Source organism: Cryptomeria japonica, chromosome 2, assembly GCF_030272615.1.
Source record: "Cryptomeria japonica chromosome 2, Sugi_1.0, whole genome shotgun sequence".
In the NCBI taxonomy this organism is placed as follows: domain Eukaryota; kingdom Viridiplantae; phylum Streptophyta; class Pinopsida; order Cupressales; family Cupressaceae; genus Cryptomeria; species Cryptomeria japonica.
In genome coordinates, this window is record NC_081406.1 from 127601372 (window position 1) to 127620605 (window position 19234).

Sequence of the window (19234 nt, forward strand, 5' to 3'; positions counted from 1 at the left end):
AATACAGACTACTCTACATGACCCTCTTTGTGCCCTAAAAGAGGTGTTTTTTTCTTTTGGCCATAACTTGGGCATACAATATTGTTTTTGGCAAGCGAGACATCGTCAAAAAGCTGGTTTCACCAACTTTCCAAATATGTGGGTCTTATCACCTATTTTTGCTGATGCTGCATTCTACAACCATTTGAAGTCAAAGGTGCTATTTTCAATCCCGAGCTCATAACTTTTCACCAATTTCTCTATTTTTAAAGATTCCAGTGACGTTGGGACGGTGTTTAAGAGCTCTTCACAACCATCAATGAATTTTTTCCAAATTTTACTCCAGGTACATTTTATTCAGATTTTTTTAAGGAAAAAAAATTTGTGGGTATTTCCCTGGCATTTTTTCTAGAAGATTCTTGGTTGAATTTTAATAAAAATCACATTCTTTTTTGAGGTGAAATTTCATGGGCATCCTTGCAAAAAAATCACATTTGTTTTTCGGGTGTTTTTTTGCAGATTTTCAAGAAGAAATTTTTGAGGTTTAAGCTCTACTCGCGTCGACATCTTTCTACATTTTCGAAGGCTTTTGTTTGAGAATCACAAGGGTTCCTTTTTTTCGTGGAACGTCGTGGTTTTTCTCCATATGCAAATTGCACCACACAATGGTTTTTCTCAAGCCGTGAGACAGATCATGCAATGGGGGAGTTTTTCTAGCTGCATGACTAGGAATTTTTTTGCCCACATCTCGAAGGTTTTTTTGGCGATTTTTCCTCTATTCGTGGGCAATGGCAACGAGGGTTTTCTTCTTTCCCTCTATGTGACCTGTTCTTGAGTGTCGCAGCTTTTCTTTCTAGGCGCCAAGGGTTTTTTCAAGCCACGATTGCTCAACGGGTCATTTTTTATGTCATGGCTATGACGTCTTTTTGTTGTGCGAGGGTTTTTTGCGACTAGTTTTTTTCTGACACCACGCCAAGGGTTTCCGTTTTCGCAAGGGGATTTCATGTTCTACATGATTTTTTCGGAAAAATCGTGGGTGTTTCTTCAAACCTAGATTTGCAGATTATTTTTGATATGAAGGGTTTTTCAACTTTTTCAAAAAAAAAACCACAAAAAAATTGTGTAAGGTTTTACACGATTTTCTCTTCAAAAATCGTGGTTTGTTTCGTTTTTTGCATGATTTTTTTCAAATTGTGGGTTCCTTTTTCTCCAAATTTTTGTGTTTGTGGGTTTTCTCTAGATTTTTGAGTTTGTGATTTTTCATGATTTTTTCCTAAAAATTGTGGTCATGGGGTTTTACCATTTTCCCACAAAACCAAGTTTTTTGCTAATTTTTTTGCAAAATTGTATGTGATCTCAACATTGCATTAAGGGTTTGACAATTTTTCCACAAAATCGTGGTGCTATCTTACAACAACTTTTTTGACGATTTCTAGACAGAATAGTAGGTTTTTGTTTTTTTGCTGATTTTTTATTAACAAAAATCGAAGTTTTTTTAGAAGCTAGTCTCAGTTTCTGTGTCTCTAGGAGAGATGGCTTCGTTACCCAACATCATGTTGGACGGATGGTTTTCGTTTCTTGGTTATATGAAGATGTTTTGCAGAAAGCGATTGGCTGATCAAAAGTCCAACTAGGGAGTCTCAGCAGCAAGCTCATGTCGCAAAACATTCAGAAGAGAGGGGGGCAGCCTTCTATGCATTCATGGCCAAACGACGTGTATTTTATGTCAAGTCTTTTATAGGGTAGTTAGTAGAATGACCATTATGGGAGACTATTAAAGTAATATTGTAATATTTCTATAATAGTCATTTAGTATGTTAGTTTAGGGATTTCCTTTTCGTAGTTAGTTCCTATTTCGAATGTTTCTTTTATGTCTTTCATTTCTATTTTAGAAACTCTGCTTGTAATCTCTATTTAAGGAGCTTTTGTCTCAATTGTAAATATCGAACAATCAATTACCATTTCAAAGAGTCTTGTGCTTTCTATGTAGATTCTGTGTAAATATTGTAAAAATGTTCAAGTTGACCATGGTAATAGTGAAAGAACTTGTTCTTAAGTTTTAAGGGTTTGTATCTTGTTGATATGAAGTATATGAGTTATGTTTGTTTACCAGTCTTGTGAAGTTAACGTGATCATAGATGTACTTTTGTAACCTGTGTTAAGGTTGTTGTTAAACAGTGTTGTGTCTTGTGAAGTTAAGTGATGTATAGTGGACTTGAACTTTTGTCTGTCTTACTATTGCATGTGTCAAAATTGTCATAGTGAAGAGTGTTGGGAAATAGAGGTATATACTCTATTTAACTCTTGCCAACATGACTGCACTGATTAATATGTACGTCTGAAATGCTAATTCACTTTCAAGTTGTATGCAGCCTTCATTTATGGTTAATAGAAACTTAAAACTTGGCGGAAACTAATTTTTTTAACAGTCCCTGAAAAGGATAAAATAGAAGTCGGACACAGTCTAGTTAGGAAGTATTAGAAACTATCAAGCTTGATGCTGAATATTAAATTTCAATCATGCAATATCAACTATTAAAATAGAACAATGTTAGATGGTACTCTTGATTCTTCCTTTACTGTGGCAATTGCTCATAATTTCAGTCTTCTGGGTTTCTAAATCATATTTTGCTTGCTACAGTTAATGACCTGCATCTCAAGAATTACTAACAAAGATTTTAGCTTGGATATTATCAAATGAACGTACATTGATTTATGTTTACTGACATAAATGATAAGAAGGCTTGAAAATAATCACCTTATGAGAAGCCTGCCAAATTTAACCCACTTAGTCAAGTTGGAGAAGCTTTACATTTCTTATCCAGAAATCCCTCAAAATGTTCACTGTAAGTTTTTAAAATGTTGAGGAAATAACAATTACCAAATTATGTGATTGTGCAGGCACTTACAACACAACAACTTATGTGGGAGAGTTCCAAACTGACTCTTTCGCCTACCCAATCTGAAAGAGTTGTACATTTCTCAGCTGCCTTTTCAGAGAAAATGTAGTGGTACCTAAACACTAAAAAAATATACATTGATTTCTCTTGTGCTCATGACAAGTTTTTACATAACAGTTTGACACTTGAATGTTCTCCACTGGCCACTATATGTCAAGGCTATACGACTATGTGTCAAGGCTTGACATAGGAAATGTCATTCTACAAGCCTTGATGATTGAAAATGTCTCTCACATAACCATCGTCTTCAGAGCATTGCCTTCTACCTTTCGCAAGTTTGTCACATGTCCCAACATGACTGCTAGAAAGCCATTGTTTGAGGAGTTAGTGAAGTTGCTTCAACAAGAATAAGCAATTCATGATGAGACCTCCCATTTTTCAAACAATCAAGCCCTCGCATCTCAACAAAAGGGATAAAAAATTGAACATCAAATTGATTCATCAAGTTCATCAAAACCCAAATAAGACAATGCATCTACACCGAAAAAAAAAGTCTCATCTGTGGGAAGAAGGGAAACAATTGTTGAACATTTTGGCATTGATGTCAAAGGTCAGTTGATGAGGTTCAGAGATTGAATTGAAATTTCAGTTGAGCTGCTTGCCTGTATGGTTGAGCTACTTGCCTACTTTGTTGAGCTGCTTGCCTGCTTGGTTGAGTTGTTGCCTGTCTAGTTGAGTTGCTTGTTTGCTTGCTTGAGCTGGTTGGATGTTTGGTTGAGTTTCTTGGGTGTCTACTTCAACTACTTGGCTGTGTGCTTCAGCTGGTTGGATGTCTACTTAAGCTGCCTACGTGTCTGCCTCATTCTTCTTTGTGTCATGTCTGCCTGACAAGTCATCCATTGAATCTTCAAGAGGACGGGGTCTTTGAAATCGTATTTTTAATTAGTTTGTTTGTGGATGCTAAATCAAAATATGCTTTGAACGTATATAGTCCACATTATTGTCAGGTTCAGCTTAAAGTTATTATTTCCATCTAATCATTAATTTCTTATCTCCTCTTGAGCGATAACTGCATATTCCTTTGTAACATGTTGAGTGGGGCAGAACTTCAAATTTGTTATAGGATAATAATATGTGAGATTCGATGCATTTCATTCTTAGCTGGTACTGTCTCATTTTAGATGGATTTTATTGGTGCATTGGAGCTGAAAAAATACATTTAAGTTTTTGGAGATTATACAGCTATTAAGAAACAGAAAATCTATTTCCATGTCTGGGGCGTTTTCATTTACATATGCATTGTTGTGTTGGATATAGTAGTTCGTTTCTGCCAAGTGATAAAAAATATCGAGACCTTTCTGGAGTAGCTTGCTAGACCATCACATCTCTAGCGATGAGGCTGGCTGTTTTTCAAAACATGTGTTTTGTCTCTGGTTCATTGCAGTTACTGGAAGAATTTCAACGTTGTTACCATGTTGTGCATCTGCAGAAATTTAAGGTGCTGTTTTTTATTTGTCTTCGATGGTTGTCTTGGAGGATGTAACGCCTCTTTACTTATGAATCAGACAGATTTTATCATGTAAAAATTATGTTAAAAAAAATGATTTCTGAACTGTGACAAGAATGTGTTGTTGATTAATACGCCTGGCAAGCAGATCGAGAATCTGTGAGATGCGATGGAATGTTTTTGACATCGAAAAAATGGTCATATAGTGTTAATAGGAAAAATAATTTGTGGGACGACTGATTCCAAAAGAGGCTGCAACAAAGATATCGAAGAGAGTTAAAAAAATTATGGGCTGTCACTGCGGGTGAACTGCAGAATGGGGGTGACCAGAATGCACAGAGAAATTTATCATTTATCTATCACTCTCGAGAATGAAATCTGAATTTGAAGTTAAGAATTCACATACTCGGTTTGCTTGTTAAGGATTTCTATATGAGTTCAGAAGTGAAAATGTGGAACTGGTGCAAATAAACAGAGTGTCAACTGGAATCAAATTGCTGCTACAGAATTACTGAAAAGTGCTCTCACTATGTGTATTTTCATCATTTTTCAATTTTAATTATGATTGTGTATGTGCTCTAAGTGTAATTAGTTACTTCACTTTAAATCTTTTCTAAATTTGAGATTGGTGCCTCTATTGTACAAAGTTGGTGCTTCAAGGAGGGTTGGTGCTCACTCATGTAAATTGGGTTGGTGTCCATTTGGCTATAGAAAGATTTTGATCTGCCATGATTTTTTACCCGAAAGGTTTTTCCACAAGAAATTTGGTGTTTGTGTCTTAATATCTGCACTCTCTATGTTCAAGGACTTTCTTGTTTTTAAAATACTGATTTGCCCCCCCCCCCCGCCCTCCTCTCAGCATTTTATGTGTGCTCTTCAACAATATCCAAGAATACTAATATGATATTTTGCCAATGGTTAATCAAGTCAACAAAATCCAACATAGAATTCTCAAAGGGGCAAGGAGAATAATCCCTGTTGGCAAATAAAGCACAAAAAGCAACACATGAATTTTGCTTCAACAAGTGATTTTGATAAATAAGATTTTCTATATGTTGCAACAACTTAGGACTCCACTTCTAAAAGTCCTATTTAGTATGTTCATTCTAGTGCATCCAAACTCGTGACATGAGAATAATAAAAGTTCTACAACCTCACCTCATCAACTTCATTAGGGCAAGTTTCACTTAGTGATGATACATCCTATGAAGTGCAACTTATCAAGACATCTTTACCACTGAAGACTCGCAAATGCAAATTTATCAAGGTTCTTTATGTTTGAGGGCTCACAAAGAACCTTATAGTAGTCAATCAAGTTCTAAAGTACAACTTAAAGATTGAATTTGATTGAAATAATAGTGACAAACTATACCTAATTCAAAACAAGAGTTGCAATGGTGAAGTTGTTGATTGCGCCTCAAGAGTGTGTCAAATGTTCCACTCAATTAATGTCAACCATGAAGACAAGGCCCTTGCAATTAAACAAATTCATCCACTAATCCTTTTGGCAAAAAAAAAAAAGATCATTTCAATTTATAGGCTATCTTCTTGCATTAAGAAACTAACATGTCCCAAGGACTTCCCCCACAAAGAAAACAAAAGTTCTTTGTCCCAACTATACTATCAAGAAATAACATTAAGCTCCTTTTCCAACTACAAAAACACATGCTTCTAATCCCACAAATTTGGTGCACACCAATCTATGTAGATTCATAACACCCAATCATAATCATGCCCAATATTTTCAACTTTTTGTAGATGACTATACCAAAAAAATGTAGGTCTTGTGATTGACTAGCAAGATAAAAGCCTTTGAAAATTCAAAGATTTCAGAGTTCTTGCAAAGAAATTATTTGGTCATTCCCTCAAGGCCATTTTTTCAAATTGTGGGGGGGGAATTCACCAGGAGTTTCCAAACTACCTTCAATAACATGGAATCAAAAGACAATTGACCACAACATAAACACCTCGACAAAATGGTATTGCAAATAGGCACAATTGTACCATTTTGGAAAGGTACAATTATGTTGAAAGATGCAAATCTAATTCCTACGTTTTGAAGCAATTCATTTAGTTGTGTATTTGTTGATTTAGGCACCCACCAAAGTGCTCAAAAAAACCAATTCTCACGAGACATGAACCAAAAAAACCCCTCCGTTTCACATTTGGGAGTGTTTGGGTGTACAACTTTCATGCACATTCCCAAAGTGGAGCAAAAAAGTAGTTTGAAAAACCCTTGGAATGCATTTTTCTTGGATATAGTTTAGAGTCAAAGGAACATCAACTTCTAGATCTAGCTACAAAGAAGTTGTAAATCGATAATGATGTAATTTTTTATGAGGAAAAAGGATACAACACATCTCCCTCACCATCACCTCTAAGTCACCAAACACCTAGAATTAGTAAGATTGAAGATGAGAAACTTGAGGAAACTCACCACGCAACAAAATTAAGTGCAGCATAAGAGGAGGTTTTGTTTACAAAGGACTACTCTCCACCTCTATGTCCAGCTTGGTCTTGATCTCCTATGCACAAAATAACTATGGTATTGTACCACCATGAAGGATGCAAAATCAGATGCAATTTCAGATGAATTTAACTATAAGCCAAAGACTTGCAGCTAGTCTCACAAGGAAGTGAATTTGGCCCTTCTATCCACAAGCATCCTAAATTAGAAACCAAAAACAATGAAGCAAGTTCTTGAGTCACAACCTTGGAAAAACGCCATGGATGAAAAATAGAATGCATTAATGAGGAAAAACATATAAGAACTTGTTGATTTTCCACCAAGTACGAAGGCTATTGGATGGAAATAAGTTTTCAAAATCAAATACAAAACAGTGAATAGCATTAACAAGTACAAAACCTAGCTTGTGACTAAGGGCTATGCTCAAAAGAAGGCATTGACTATGAAAAATACTTCTGCCTCCACTAAAAATATCAAGATTACCAAAATGGTTTTTGCAAGTTCTTCAGATGAATGTCAGTAGTGTGTCTCTCAAGGATATATCAAAGAAGAAATCCATATGACATAATCGATGGGATATATTGCACCTGGACAACACCAAAAAATGTGCAAACTTGCAAAATCCTTCTATGGTCTAAAACAAGCTGCCAAAACTTAGTACATCAAGATCAATGATCATCTCCTTTAACATAAAGTCACCAAGGAAAAACTTTGATCCCAATCTCTACCTCAAAGAGTAAAGGGGGGATGTTGACATTGGCATGTTGTGATGGTTAAGTTGTGGTGTTGTTGTTCTTGCGATCAAGGCTCACTAGGGTGCTATTATTGAATGTTTAAATTGGAATGAGGTCCCCCATTTCTGACCTCACCGATTCAAAACTCTAGGTCAAAGCATTTACCCCTCTTACAAAAAAAAAAAGTGGGGGGGGCGAATGTGATATTGACAGTATATGTTAACGATATGTGTTAACGATATGATTATCACCAGGAGTTCTTTACAAATGATTGAAACAATAACGGCTGATCTTAAACGATCATTCAACATAACAAATCTTGGGCTCTTACATTATTGTCTTGGACTTAAAGTGTGGTAGAAGTAGAATTAAATTTTTTTGTATCAAGAAAAACATGCAAAGGCATTGCTTGAGAAATTCAAGATAGAAGATTACAAACCCATGTCATTACCAATAGACAATATTGTGACTTTCTAAACATGATTCATCACCTCAAGTAAATGCTACGTTTGGTTGATTGGGAGTCTTATTTACCTAACCTACACCAAGCTAGACATCATCTATGCTATAATTTATTCTTCAAGGTTTACGTGAGAAATTGGGGTTTCACATTAGAAAGCAACAAAGAAAATTTGAGATACATCTATGGTACAATAAATATGAACTAGAATATAAATAGAATGCACATTTTTGACTATGTAAGTTCTTTGAATAACATTAAGTCTATTTCAAGACATTTTTTTGGATTTCCGTCTCATTAATGTGGAGGTAAAAAGAAAACCATTATTGCTCATCTTCCACTGAAGCAAAATAACACATCACAAGTGGAATTGTTTGTAAAGCAATATGATTATATCATATCTTGACAAGAATGAGCCTACTTGCACATATCATACAATTTTGTACTATGACAATTAGGGCTTGCTGCTTGTATAGAATTTGCATATACAAAGATAGACATTGAGAAAAGATAGAAAAGGAATACATAATGGTGTGCCTAAGGCTTTCCCAGACATCCTTCTTTCATTGTGTTTATTCTCTAGTTGTTTTAAGCACGCAAGGACAACCAAGAAACATCCTCTTGCCAACCCAAAATTTGAAGAAAATTTTGAAATACCCCAAAATGGAATTTTAGAAGATAAACAATCCCAAAGCAATTTAAAGTTTTAAAAAAGGAGGGTTGAAGTGTGGGGTTATGAGAAACCACACCACTTTTGGAACCTTGATCTTTATTTTTTTAAACTAAAACAACATACTTAAATACTTAAATCTTGATGAATCTTATCTTTTTACAAAGCCCCCCAGAGACTTTAGAAACCCCAATCTCAACCTTCTAAACAAGGTGTAACTATACTTGAATCAATGAATCTTGATGCATTATGGCTACACTTAAGTTTTAATAAATCTCATCTTTTTGTGGAGCCCCAAAGAGTTGTTTGAAATCCTAATCCTAACCTTATAACAATGTACAACTATAATTAAATCAACAAGCTTGATCCATTATGGCTAAACTTGAATCTTTGATGAATCTTACTTTTCATGTGGATCTATACTTGAATAAATGAAGTCATTAATTTTCATGTATTTCAAAGGTTGCTTAACTTTTTATTGTTGTTACAATGTTCTAATCTTGACTTTAGTATTTAGTTCTATATGTATTGTTGTCCCCTACATCCCAAAACGGTCTCCCATCATTGTCATCCCCAACATGTGTCCCTACATTTCCTACCATAGTCATCTTGTAAATGTCATGGAACATGTGATAGGAATCAACAACGTGAGAATGTAAAAATCATAAATGAAATGCTAGATCTAATGTACAATTTAGGGCAACTTATTATATCAAGATGGATCTAAAGCATTGGAATCTACTTTGGCTTGTACGGTGTTGATATATCTTGATAAATATTTGTTTATGCTTTAGCATCGAGGTTCATGAAGTCCCAAAGGGTAGATAAGATATATGTTAATACCTTGGTACATTAACATGTGAAATATGTTGCCTTCGAACATGTAGTGTCGGAGTTAAAACACTTTGTTGATGAAGCGGCCACCAAGGTTCAAACCCCTGCTGGGCCATTGCGCTCGCAGGCCTTGTGTCTTCATTGGGTCGTTGTGCTCGCAGGTTTGAACAAGTGAAGTGTGGGGATGAGGTCCCCCCGTTGTGGCCTCACCAGTTCGTAGCTCCAGGTCAAAAGCGTTTCATGTGGAGCTGGAGGGCGTGTCATGCCAAAAGAAAAAAAAACATGTGTAATATGTTAGATTAAAAATAGCAAATACCCATTGAGATCAAATGTCATGTCCCCTCCTTGATCTTTATATATATCCTAATAAAGTAACTATTACTAATTAATATAATAATTACCAACGAATTATTAAATTAATAATATTATAAACATAATTTACATATTATTTTTATTACTAATATTATTATTTATTTATTAATTTATTATTTTATTCTTATTATTATTTACTATTTACATGAAACATAATTTATTATTTATTTATTAGTAATATTAAATTAATAATATTATGAATAGACAATTGATCACAATTGAAAGCTTGTGGCATCCATAACCTCAGAATCGTATACACATTAGCAAATAAACACCTGATAGTATCACATCATATGAAGGACCGATAAGGAAGGTGTTTGTCAAATGTATTGCAGATTGATAGAGCCAAGACTATCATAAGAGAACAATTAGGAGGGAAGAACGAATTGAATATGGATTACAATATATAAGAAAGATGGGATTGTAGCTATAATTGTGGCCATCATTCATCAATGAAATCATATAGAACAAGCTACAGATATCCTAACATGATCGCTATCCTAAGAGAGGACACAAACTGCATTAGTAATGATTGGTGGGGTCACAAGTAAATACTAATCATGATTAATTGTTAGCAAGAGTTATGAGAAAGGGAAAGTCTTCACCATGCCTCTTACGTGACCTATTAAAGGTGCAATGTCTATTTAAGGAGGGGGAATTAAAAATAAAAAGAGAGAGGCTTATGTTAAGGCAGCAATTAGGATAACAACAGTTGTTCATGAAGAGACACGATTAAGGGAAGGGTATGTCCATTCCCAAGAAGAGATACAACTATTCCGTCCATAAGGCATTTAAAAGGATGAACATAAATGATTCAAGGGGGGGACGGATGACATATGAGATATTAATATCCAGCAGGATCGATCAGTTCAGATCAGAACTGTTATTAAGTTACAGGCAGTAACATCTTGTTCTTGGTGGCATTCATGGTATGTGCTTAATATGTATCCCTACTTTATGAAGTCCGATAATGTTTCTATGCAGAATTTAATATCAAGGAAAATATTAACATAGAGTGCTATATACTTAATAAGGATATAAGTATCATGACAGTGGCAGACCAGATCTAGCATGCGTCAGATCTGTCTGCCAATACCAGCCCCTAAACATATTACCAATTAAGATTGTTTTAAATGGTAGTAGTATTAGTAGATTATATTTAAGGATACTAGCAAATCCATATATAATTAGTAATATTATTTAATTCATTTGTTTATATATATATATATATACACACTCAATCAGAGTAAGGAGTAACATAATGATTGTAAATATAGATATTTATGGTTAACATAATACTTTTAGAAATTCAATAATATTACATAATAATTCATACAAATAATAATTAATAAATATGTAAATGATTTATAAATGAATCAGAATAAGATTGATTGTTTAATATGGTAAGTTAGCAAGTACTTGATAGACTAAAGAAAGATCGAATATCACAGATTTGACTCGTGTAAGATAGACTTGACTCTTAAACAAGTTAGTTTAAGTCATTAGTACTTTGAAAATAGGTTGATTATGGTTAAATTAGACCATATCCGAGTTGGGGACATTACATCAAACAACAAATGAGCGAGTGTCAAATTTAGTCTCTCTTTCTTAGAACATTATTATTAATCCAATCGTTTGCAATGAAGTAAGCAAGTTTAATTTGCAACCAACACAACAAGTTTTGACAACATAAATTAAGCCATCAAACCATGCAAAGAAAAGTTACTTTCCTTGGACTAACTAGAACTTGAACTTAGGACCTCCCATATGCATGTTGGGGTGCTCTATCACAAAAGCTACCAACCCTCTTTGTGGTCGAGGCTTTTTGATAAGCTCCTTATGACTATTCAAGTGTAGCTCATTTGTACAACACCCCTATATGCAAAACTTTGGTGCTCAAGGCTCCTAGTTTGGCTCCCATACTATGTTATTTTGTACAAACTAGCTGGAACGACCACACTCCCATATTTTTTATTTTGTACAAACTAGCTGGAACGACCACCCATTTGCATGTGAGGTCGCTCTACCAATAAGTTGTCAACCCTTTTCATGACCATTTTTTCGATAGGATCCTTATGTTTTAGGTGTAGCTCATTTCTAACAAGAAAAACTACAAGAGGTGCACTACAAATTAATTTTCACAGCATAGATGTTTATTTGCTGATTCAAGTGTTACATGAACTATAGGATAAAAAATTATAGTTAGTGAATAAATCCAAGTTATTACAAGCAAGTGCCCAACTAAAGGACCAAGGTCACAGGTTACAAAAGATGGAGGACCCCACTACTAACTAGGTTTATGGAGCTAACATGGTCTCACTATACTAACCTACCCTTTATGGAATGCTTCAATGCATTCATTAAGCACCACCTACAAAGGACAACAACTAACTTGAGGAAATTACAAATATTGGAGGAAAAATAGATTTTCCACCATCTAAAGATTACACTACGTTGTCAATGCAATAATTGCAAACACTATTATTGCCTATAAAAGGCATGTGGAGGAGATTTAATAACATATGCAAGTTTTACAAACACGTGCAAATTTAAATAATTCCAACATTTTCTAGAGATTATTCAATGATTCAAGAATTTCAACAATAAAAATGAAATGGCTCAATAAGACTGAATCAACCTAAACCATCCAAGATCCTCTTGACTAGTAATTCCTTTTTCCAAAAATCTATAGCTTGTGTTTTCCTCTTTGAGTCCAAAAAATTTCTTGACCTCCCAATTTTTTCTTGACAAGCATATGCAATTCCCACCAAACCTTGTATGTAACTTTTGATGTCAAAAAGACTTATATACTTCTTAGGTGTACTTAAATGAGGTGAAGCTGGACTCGAACAACCTCCTAGCCTCTATTTGTACTTCTATGAAATGAAAGCAATAAAAAACAATTGAGACTAAAATACTTTCACCTTAACAAATTACCATCTTTTATACACATAATAAAAGTTGCATAGAGTTTCTATGATTAACTTGTTCTTATAGACTTTTGTGAAAAGTTCCTTTTTACTCTCCATGTGGTTAGATACTACCATGTCTATTTCAAACCAGCTTTCACTACAACTTATGTTATTGCCTCAATTGATTCATGTCTTTTCTTTTTTACCCACAAACTAAGTTTTGGAGAACATGAGAGAGCAATTGCTTTACCCTCTCCCTTGGGTAGTGTTGTGAGGTATTCACACATCGCCCCATTGCAAATCGGGACCCCCCACTTTTTGCTTTCTAGGTTGTCTTAGAGTCTTTACATTGAAGGAATAGAGTTTCTCAAGTAGCTAGAGAGTCATCATGTTAGGTTGGTCTCCTAAGTGGAGTGAAGTAGGGCATCAAGTGTTGCAAAAATGATTTAAGATTGAACAAACTGAGCAAAGTCAGGTGAAAGGACTAAGTCAAAAATCTTTCCTAAGGAGGTGTACCTTGCTCCCTCGCTGGAGCGAAATTTGCCCAAGTACCTTGACCCCGTACCTTGCTAAAGACATAGACTCTCATACCTTGCAAAGGTCCTAGAGCGAAATTTCACCAAGGTCATGTCCTTGCTAAAGTCCCAAAGCGAATTTCCTCCATAGGTGTTTTTAAGGGTCGAATTGATGGTGCTTTTATGTGGAAAGAATGGAAAACTTGAACTCAAAACCAACCAAGTGAAAGAAGATTTCCAAAGTCAAGTCCTTAGAGAAGTCTTAGAGCGAGTTTGGTTCAAAACATGTGCGTACCTTCCGAAGGACACAATGCGAACTTAGACTTATTGATGTACCGTCCTAAGGGTCTAGAGCAAAATTTTGCTAAGTTGGGCGAATTTGTTCAAGCATGTACCTTGTTGAGATTTGAAAGCAAAACTAGTAAGTCTTGTCCTTGGAGAGGTCCAAGAGCAATTTTCAAGCCATGTCCATGGAGAGGTCCTGGAGCGAAATTGTTCCTTGTCCTTGCTAAGGACATAGAGCAAACTTTCTCACCTTGACCTTGTCCTTGCAAAGGACATAGAGAACTTGTTCCTTGTCATTGCTAAGGACATAGAACGAACTTTCTCACCTTGACCTTGTCCTTGCAAAGCACATAGAGCGAATGCCCTCCCAAATGCCCAAGAGCAATTTTCTTGTCCTTGCTAAGGACAGAGAGCGAATTTCATTTTGGGTCTTGTCCTTGCCAAGGTCAGAGAATGAATTTACACAGAGCGAATTTCATTATAGGTCTTGTCCTTCCAAAGGACATGGAGCGAGTTTTTTTTCTTTGACCTTGTCCTTCCAAGGGTCCTAGAGCAAATTTCATGCCTTGTCCTTCCAAGGGTCCTAGAGCGAACTTCATGCCTTGTCCTTCCAAGGGTCCTAGAGCGAATTTTATGCTTTGTCCTCCCTAAGGTCCTAAAGCGAGCTCCTCTAATTCACATGTTTTGGAGCCAAAAACTTATTCAATTTTCGAAATTCTAAAAAAAGAAACGATTAAGTTGGCTGGCATAATAGAAGCAATTTATTTATTTTTACTAAATCAGGTCGGCCATGCACTCAAGGGACATGAATCTTGCTTTAAGCACCTATAAAGGAAGGGTTAAAACATTCATTTCAACCATTAATTCAAGTATACTCTTCTCTCCAAGTGCGAATTTGAGAGCAGACCAACTGAATCTGACCAGCCAGACAGCGAATTTCTCGAGCTAGACATCAAATTTTGTCAGCACATAAGCGAATTTTATCAAAATATAGGTGAGTTGTTGTGGCACAAGGGCGAAATTAGACATTGAAGGTGCAGACCTGATGATCAAGGAAGACAAATTCAAGCATTGAAGATGTGGATCTGATGTTTAGGGGGACGAATTCATTATAGAGCATCAAAACTAAACAAAGGAGGAGCGAATTTGTCAAAAGGGAAGCGAATTTCACTATTGAGCAGTCCAGATTCATCTAAAGAGCAGAAAATTCATCTTCAACAAGGCGAAATCCCTTCAGCTATAACGAGTTCCTTGATTATTATCAATCCTCTTTGATCAGATTTAGAGAAAATCATATAAAATCAGAATGAGGGATTAAGTCAAAATGGTAATATGTAAAGGTTATATACCATGTATGTTTGATGCCCAATTGTTTATTTTGCAGGAGGTAAGGAAAGAGATCAAAAGGATCAGGTTGGAAGAAGATTGGTTTGAGGATCTTAAGGAGAAGTCATACAATCACTCCAAGGAAAGCAAACAAGGATGGAAGAAGAACTCAGCTACATCAATAATTCTCATCACCACTACTTTGAGCGAGCTAGAGAATGTTGAGTATCAAGAGATATCTCTTGATATCCCTTCATGATGATGGATGAATCGAATCAAGTCTACAAAGTGCAAGATTGAGGTGGTATCTCTGTCGCTACTCCACCAATCAAAGAGGTCCACATCAGCACGTTTTGATTAAATGAACCAAGCTCACCCATGGATGCACAAACTCCGATGTAACTACCCTCAATATCTATTGGTCCACATTCACTAAATGTAATTTTCTCATTGGCTAAGGAGAGTTTGTTGTAACAAACCCTAATTAGGGTTTCAGTGTAAAATCTTGACCATTGATGGAGATTCAATCTTGGCCATTCATTGCAAATGAGCTCTCTTTATAAGGCTCAGACTCTTCATTTGTAAAGAAAAATAGCGAGTAGAATAGCTAATACTCAATAGATAGTCTTAAGAGAATAGAATAGTAATTAGAGTAGAGTAGGAGGAGAAGGCAGAAATTGTTGCCCAAGTTGTAAATGAACTCCATTTTCATTGAATTTATGGTGAAGTGTGTTGTTTCTTTACAATGTGCATGGTTTCTTGTTGGATCTTCATGTTAGATGATAAATAATTAGATTGAATGGAAGAATTTGTTGAATGCATTTGTGTGGAATCCGCCCAATCCATATCACTAGCCTCTTATTGATTGTAAGTGTGCCTTGTGTGGTCAACTGGAATGATATGAGCTTAACTTTGAATCGTTATTCATCCATTGCTTATGCATTAACTTGAATGGTGATCAATGTTTGATGGTATCGATTCGAACATCTTTGAAATGTCCTTAGACAATTGCACTGAGCTTATGTCAAATTGTTCAAGTTGATGGTGAGACCTCGCTCGGTAGGGTTCCATATAGTCATTCATCTATGTTCTTACATTCTAGGTCTTAGAATAGACCTTCTCAACCCTTTACCTTTTGACATTTTTACAAAATCAAGCTAGTTTAGGACAAAGAGCATCACCATATAGCAACATCAAATGATCGAGTTCCAGCAAATCAAGCATTCAGGCATTCTAATGTAAGTCCTCTTGTGATTCCAGCATAATCACATCAACCAAAGAATCTTATCCACACGTAGTGACCCTACATTCATGAACCTTGGAATCTTCTCAAGTGATCCTTAAGCTAATCTTCAGCATTTGAGAGATTTTGTTCAAGAGAGGATAAGATACTTTAGGTATTTTATTCTGTGTTCGCATGTGCATAAAAAACACATCAATAGGTAGCATCTCACCTATCCCAATAGCTATCTCTTGAGACCAACCTAATAAGGTCTTGTTCTTCCTATCATGTGTTTCTCATTTGCTTTTGATACTTACTGACCCCTTCCAATCTCTCTAAGTAATCAATTACAAAATCCTCTATGGAATACAATAGATAGTCCCTTTCTTTGTCATTATGCCTGAATGGATCTAAGTGTCTTAACCTCTCCACGTTTACCACTAGATACATATGCATGCATTATTACCCACTTGTTTTCTAACTTAGAAAGTACATAGCTTACCAATTTTGGTTTCTTCCCTTGTCGTTGGATTTACTCCTTGCACAAGTGAGGGCCACACCATGTCCACAAGGTGTAAATCATGTTCCTTTCCATGATGATCATTGTAAGCTTTGTTCTTCACTAGTGACTCCTTTAGATGCTCAATTCATCTTCTAGTGTATTTGCCTTATAATCTCACTGAATCCTATGTCCTTGGTTGTTATGAAACAAGTTTCTTTTCCAGCACCCTCTTATAGTCAATGGACAACATTATATGTTATGAGAAAGAAATAATCAAAATACTTTAATTGAAAAAAGTAAAAACAATGTATAAGAGCACGTTTCTGCTATCAAAGGAGTGTTGACAGTTGAACGTATGCCAATCACTCATTCCAAGCCTTCCAACTCCAATTATCGTACCCTCTTACAAATTGTACCAATACCAAGTTCACTGCTTGTATCAATATCTGTTTGTGGCTGGAGATTAATGTATTTCTTCAACCTTGTGTCCATCATAAATACATAGAAACAATTTTTTCCCGGAAACCTCAACTCCATTGCAAAGATGAATGACTTAGGAAACCTAACCTGCACCTATACCTTGAGAAGTAATGTCATTAGCTTCTAAAGTCAAGATTATCTTTCCATATGTGACTAGCATGCACATAATGCAAAATCAATGAACCACAACCTACAAGAAGCCACAACCCATTTACAAAATTCAAAGAGCTACTGGACAAAAATTGAAATTTGAAAAACTAACTTTAAAAAAACAGATGGCAATCTTTTTCAAAAATTCCCCCTCCTCTTAGATCAAAAAAGAAGAACCCTATCAAACCTACTGCAAGCACTCAAGCACATTATATTTATTATTGTGTTTGTTTGATTATTTGGAAGAACAAACTATTTAAGAAGCTATTAGAATGCACGTTTGGGACCATCCAAGTGTTCCATTATATGGTTTAAAAATATATTTTAAATCTCCTCGCACCGGGGAAAAAAAATAAAGTAAACAAACCTATTGAAAACAATAAGGGATCCTGAAGGAGTTCTGATGGTCTAAAGCGATTGAAAACATGCTTTAACCTATAATTTAACAGGAACAGAAAGAAAGACGAAAAACGCTTCCACGGGTATTTTAATCTTTTCCAGAAAGATCTCAAATAGTAATTCAAACTGAAACACTTTGGTTTGCTTGGTGTACTGCTGTTATTCCTCCAGCTACGCCCTTGTGGGTTGTTCATGCTAGTTTTGCTCTATTTTGTATTTTCTTTTGTCTAATTGTTTTATGTTGCTAGCTTTTATGTTAAGCTTTTTATCTTGCGTGTTGCACACCTGTGTGGGCTGTTTACACAGGCTTTTTGTATCCTGTATGGTATGTTTCTCCTGGCAGCGTAAGGGCTGGGGTCCCAAAATATAAATTAAAAATAAAAAATAAAAAAATCAAACTGAAAAGGCAGAAAATAAGAATAATAAATTACCCTGAGTTCTGATGGGGTCTTTCTCTTTCCAGCAGTAGCCCCTTGGATAATTTTTCGACCTTCCATAGAACCATTGGAATCAGACGACGGAAATAAAGGCGCCGTTATTCTCGCGGTTGCAACCTCCCCCATTTCACACTATATTTTGATGACTCGATTATGGATTTGCAATCTTATTCTTGACCAGCATAATCTGCTTCAAATCCATGAATTAGGGTTTTTGGATAACAATTTTGTAAAAGAGAAACAGAGCATTAACCTAAGTGCTTGTAACAGTAGGAGTAGCTAGGGCATTTCGTTTCAGAGATCTCTACCTAGTATTCGTAGCTGTTATTTGACATAGCATACCTGGAGGGATCGAACCTGCGACTCCCGACTTGCGTATAGACAAATTACGCTCCCACTGACAACGAAACAAATTCGTTGTATTGGGTGAAAATAGATGAGCGGGAAAATTCGAAGGCGGAATTTCGAATTAGAATAAGAAGAACAATGCTCACTAATAAGCAATAACCTCATTAACCTCATTAATGTCAGTCGTATATTTAAAATATATATACTCAATAGATTTTTCATTATTTCAAAACAAAAAAAAAGTTGGGATAGCTCAAATTTGTTTTCCAAAAAAATAGGAAAATAGGGGAAGGATGTATACTAAGGGATTTTAATGGTACTGTGATGTGATTTATGTGATCAGGTAAAAGTTCAAACTCGGAACAAATAATGAGGGTGAGGTGGTTGAGGTAGTTGAGGTGGTAATAGGATTACAATTATGAATTAATTAAGGTCTAAATAAAATTACAATTAGAGATGACTCAATCATTATAGTCAATAATATACGAAGAATTTTTTCTTCAAATTAGAAGATTGACAGGCTAATTTCTTTGCCCTATCTATGCTAAACTATTTGGAGGACTTTACAATTAATCATATGTACCGTGAGATCAATAATGAGGTGGACTTACTTGCTAGCATGGCAATCAATGGAATAAAGGAACTCTTAGTTGACAAGAAGATAAACGCATGGCCCCCTTTAAAAAAAAAATTCAAAGGCTCCATAATGGAAGGTAATCATTAATGAGCAAACCT

General features: G+C 35.5%; 1 protein-coding gene across 2 annotated transcripts in view; it reads right to left on the minus strand.

Moving 5' to 3' along the window:
- Positions 1 to 18649, minus strand: part of LOC131036362 (uncharacterized) — a 99840-nt gene extending 81191 nt beyond the window's left edge. Inside the window, exons 1-2 of one of the 2 annotated variants that reach the window (XM_057968227.2) lie at positions 18494 to 18649; positions 18146 to 18338 (exon numbers count right to left, since the gene is read on the minus strand). In XM_057968227.2, coding sequence (XP_057824210.2) covers positions 18146 to 18277 — 132 coding nt within the window. In that variant the 5' untranslated portion in view covers positions 18278 to 18338; positions 18494 to 18649. Of the gene's footprint in view, positions 1 to 18145; positions 18339 to 18459 lie in introns of both variants that reach the window. The other variant, XM_057968228.2, reaches the window with a different exon arrangement.
- Between the last annotated feature and the right edge of the window lie 585 nt (positions 18650 to 19234).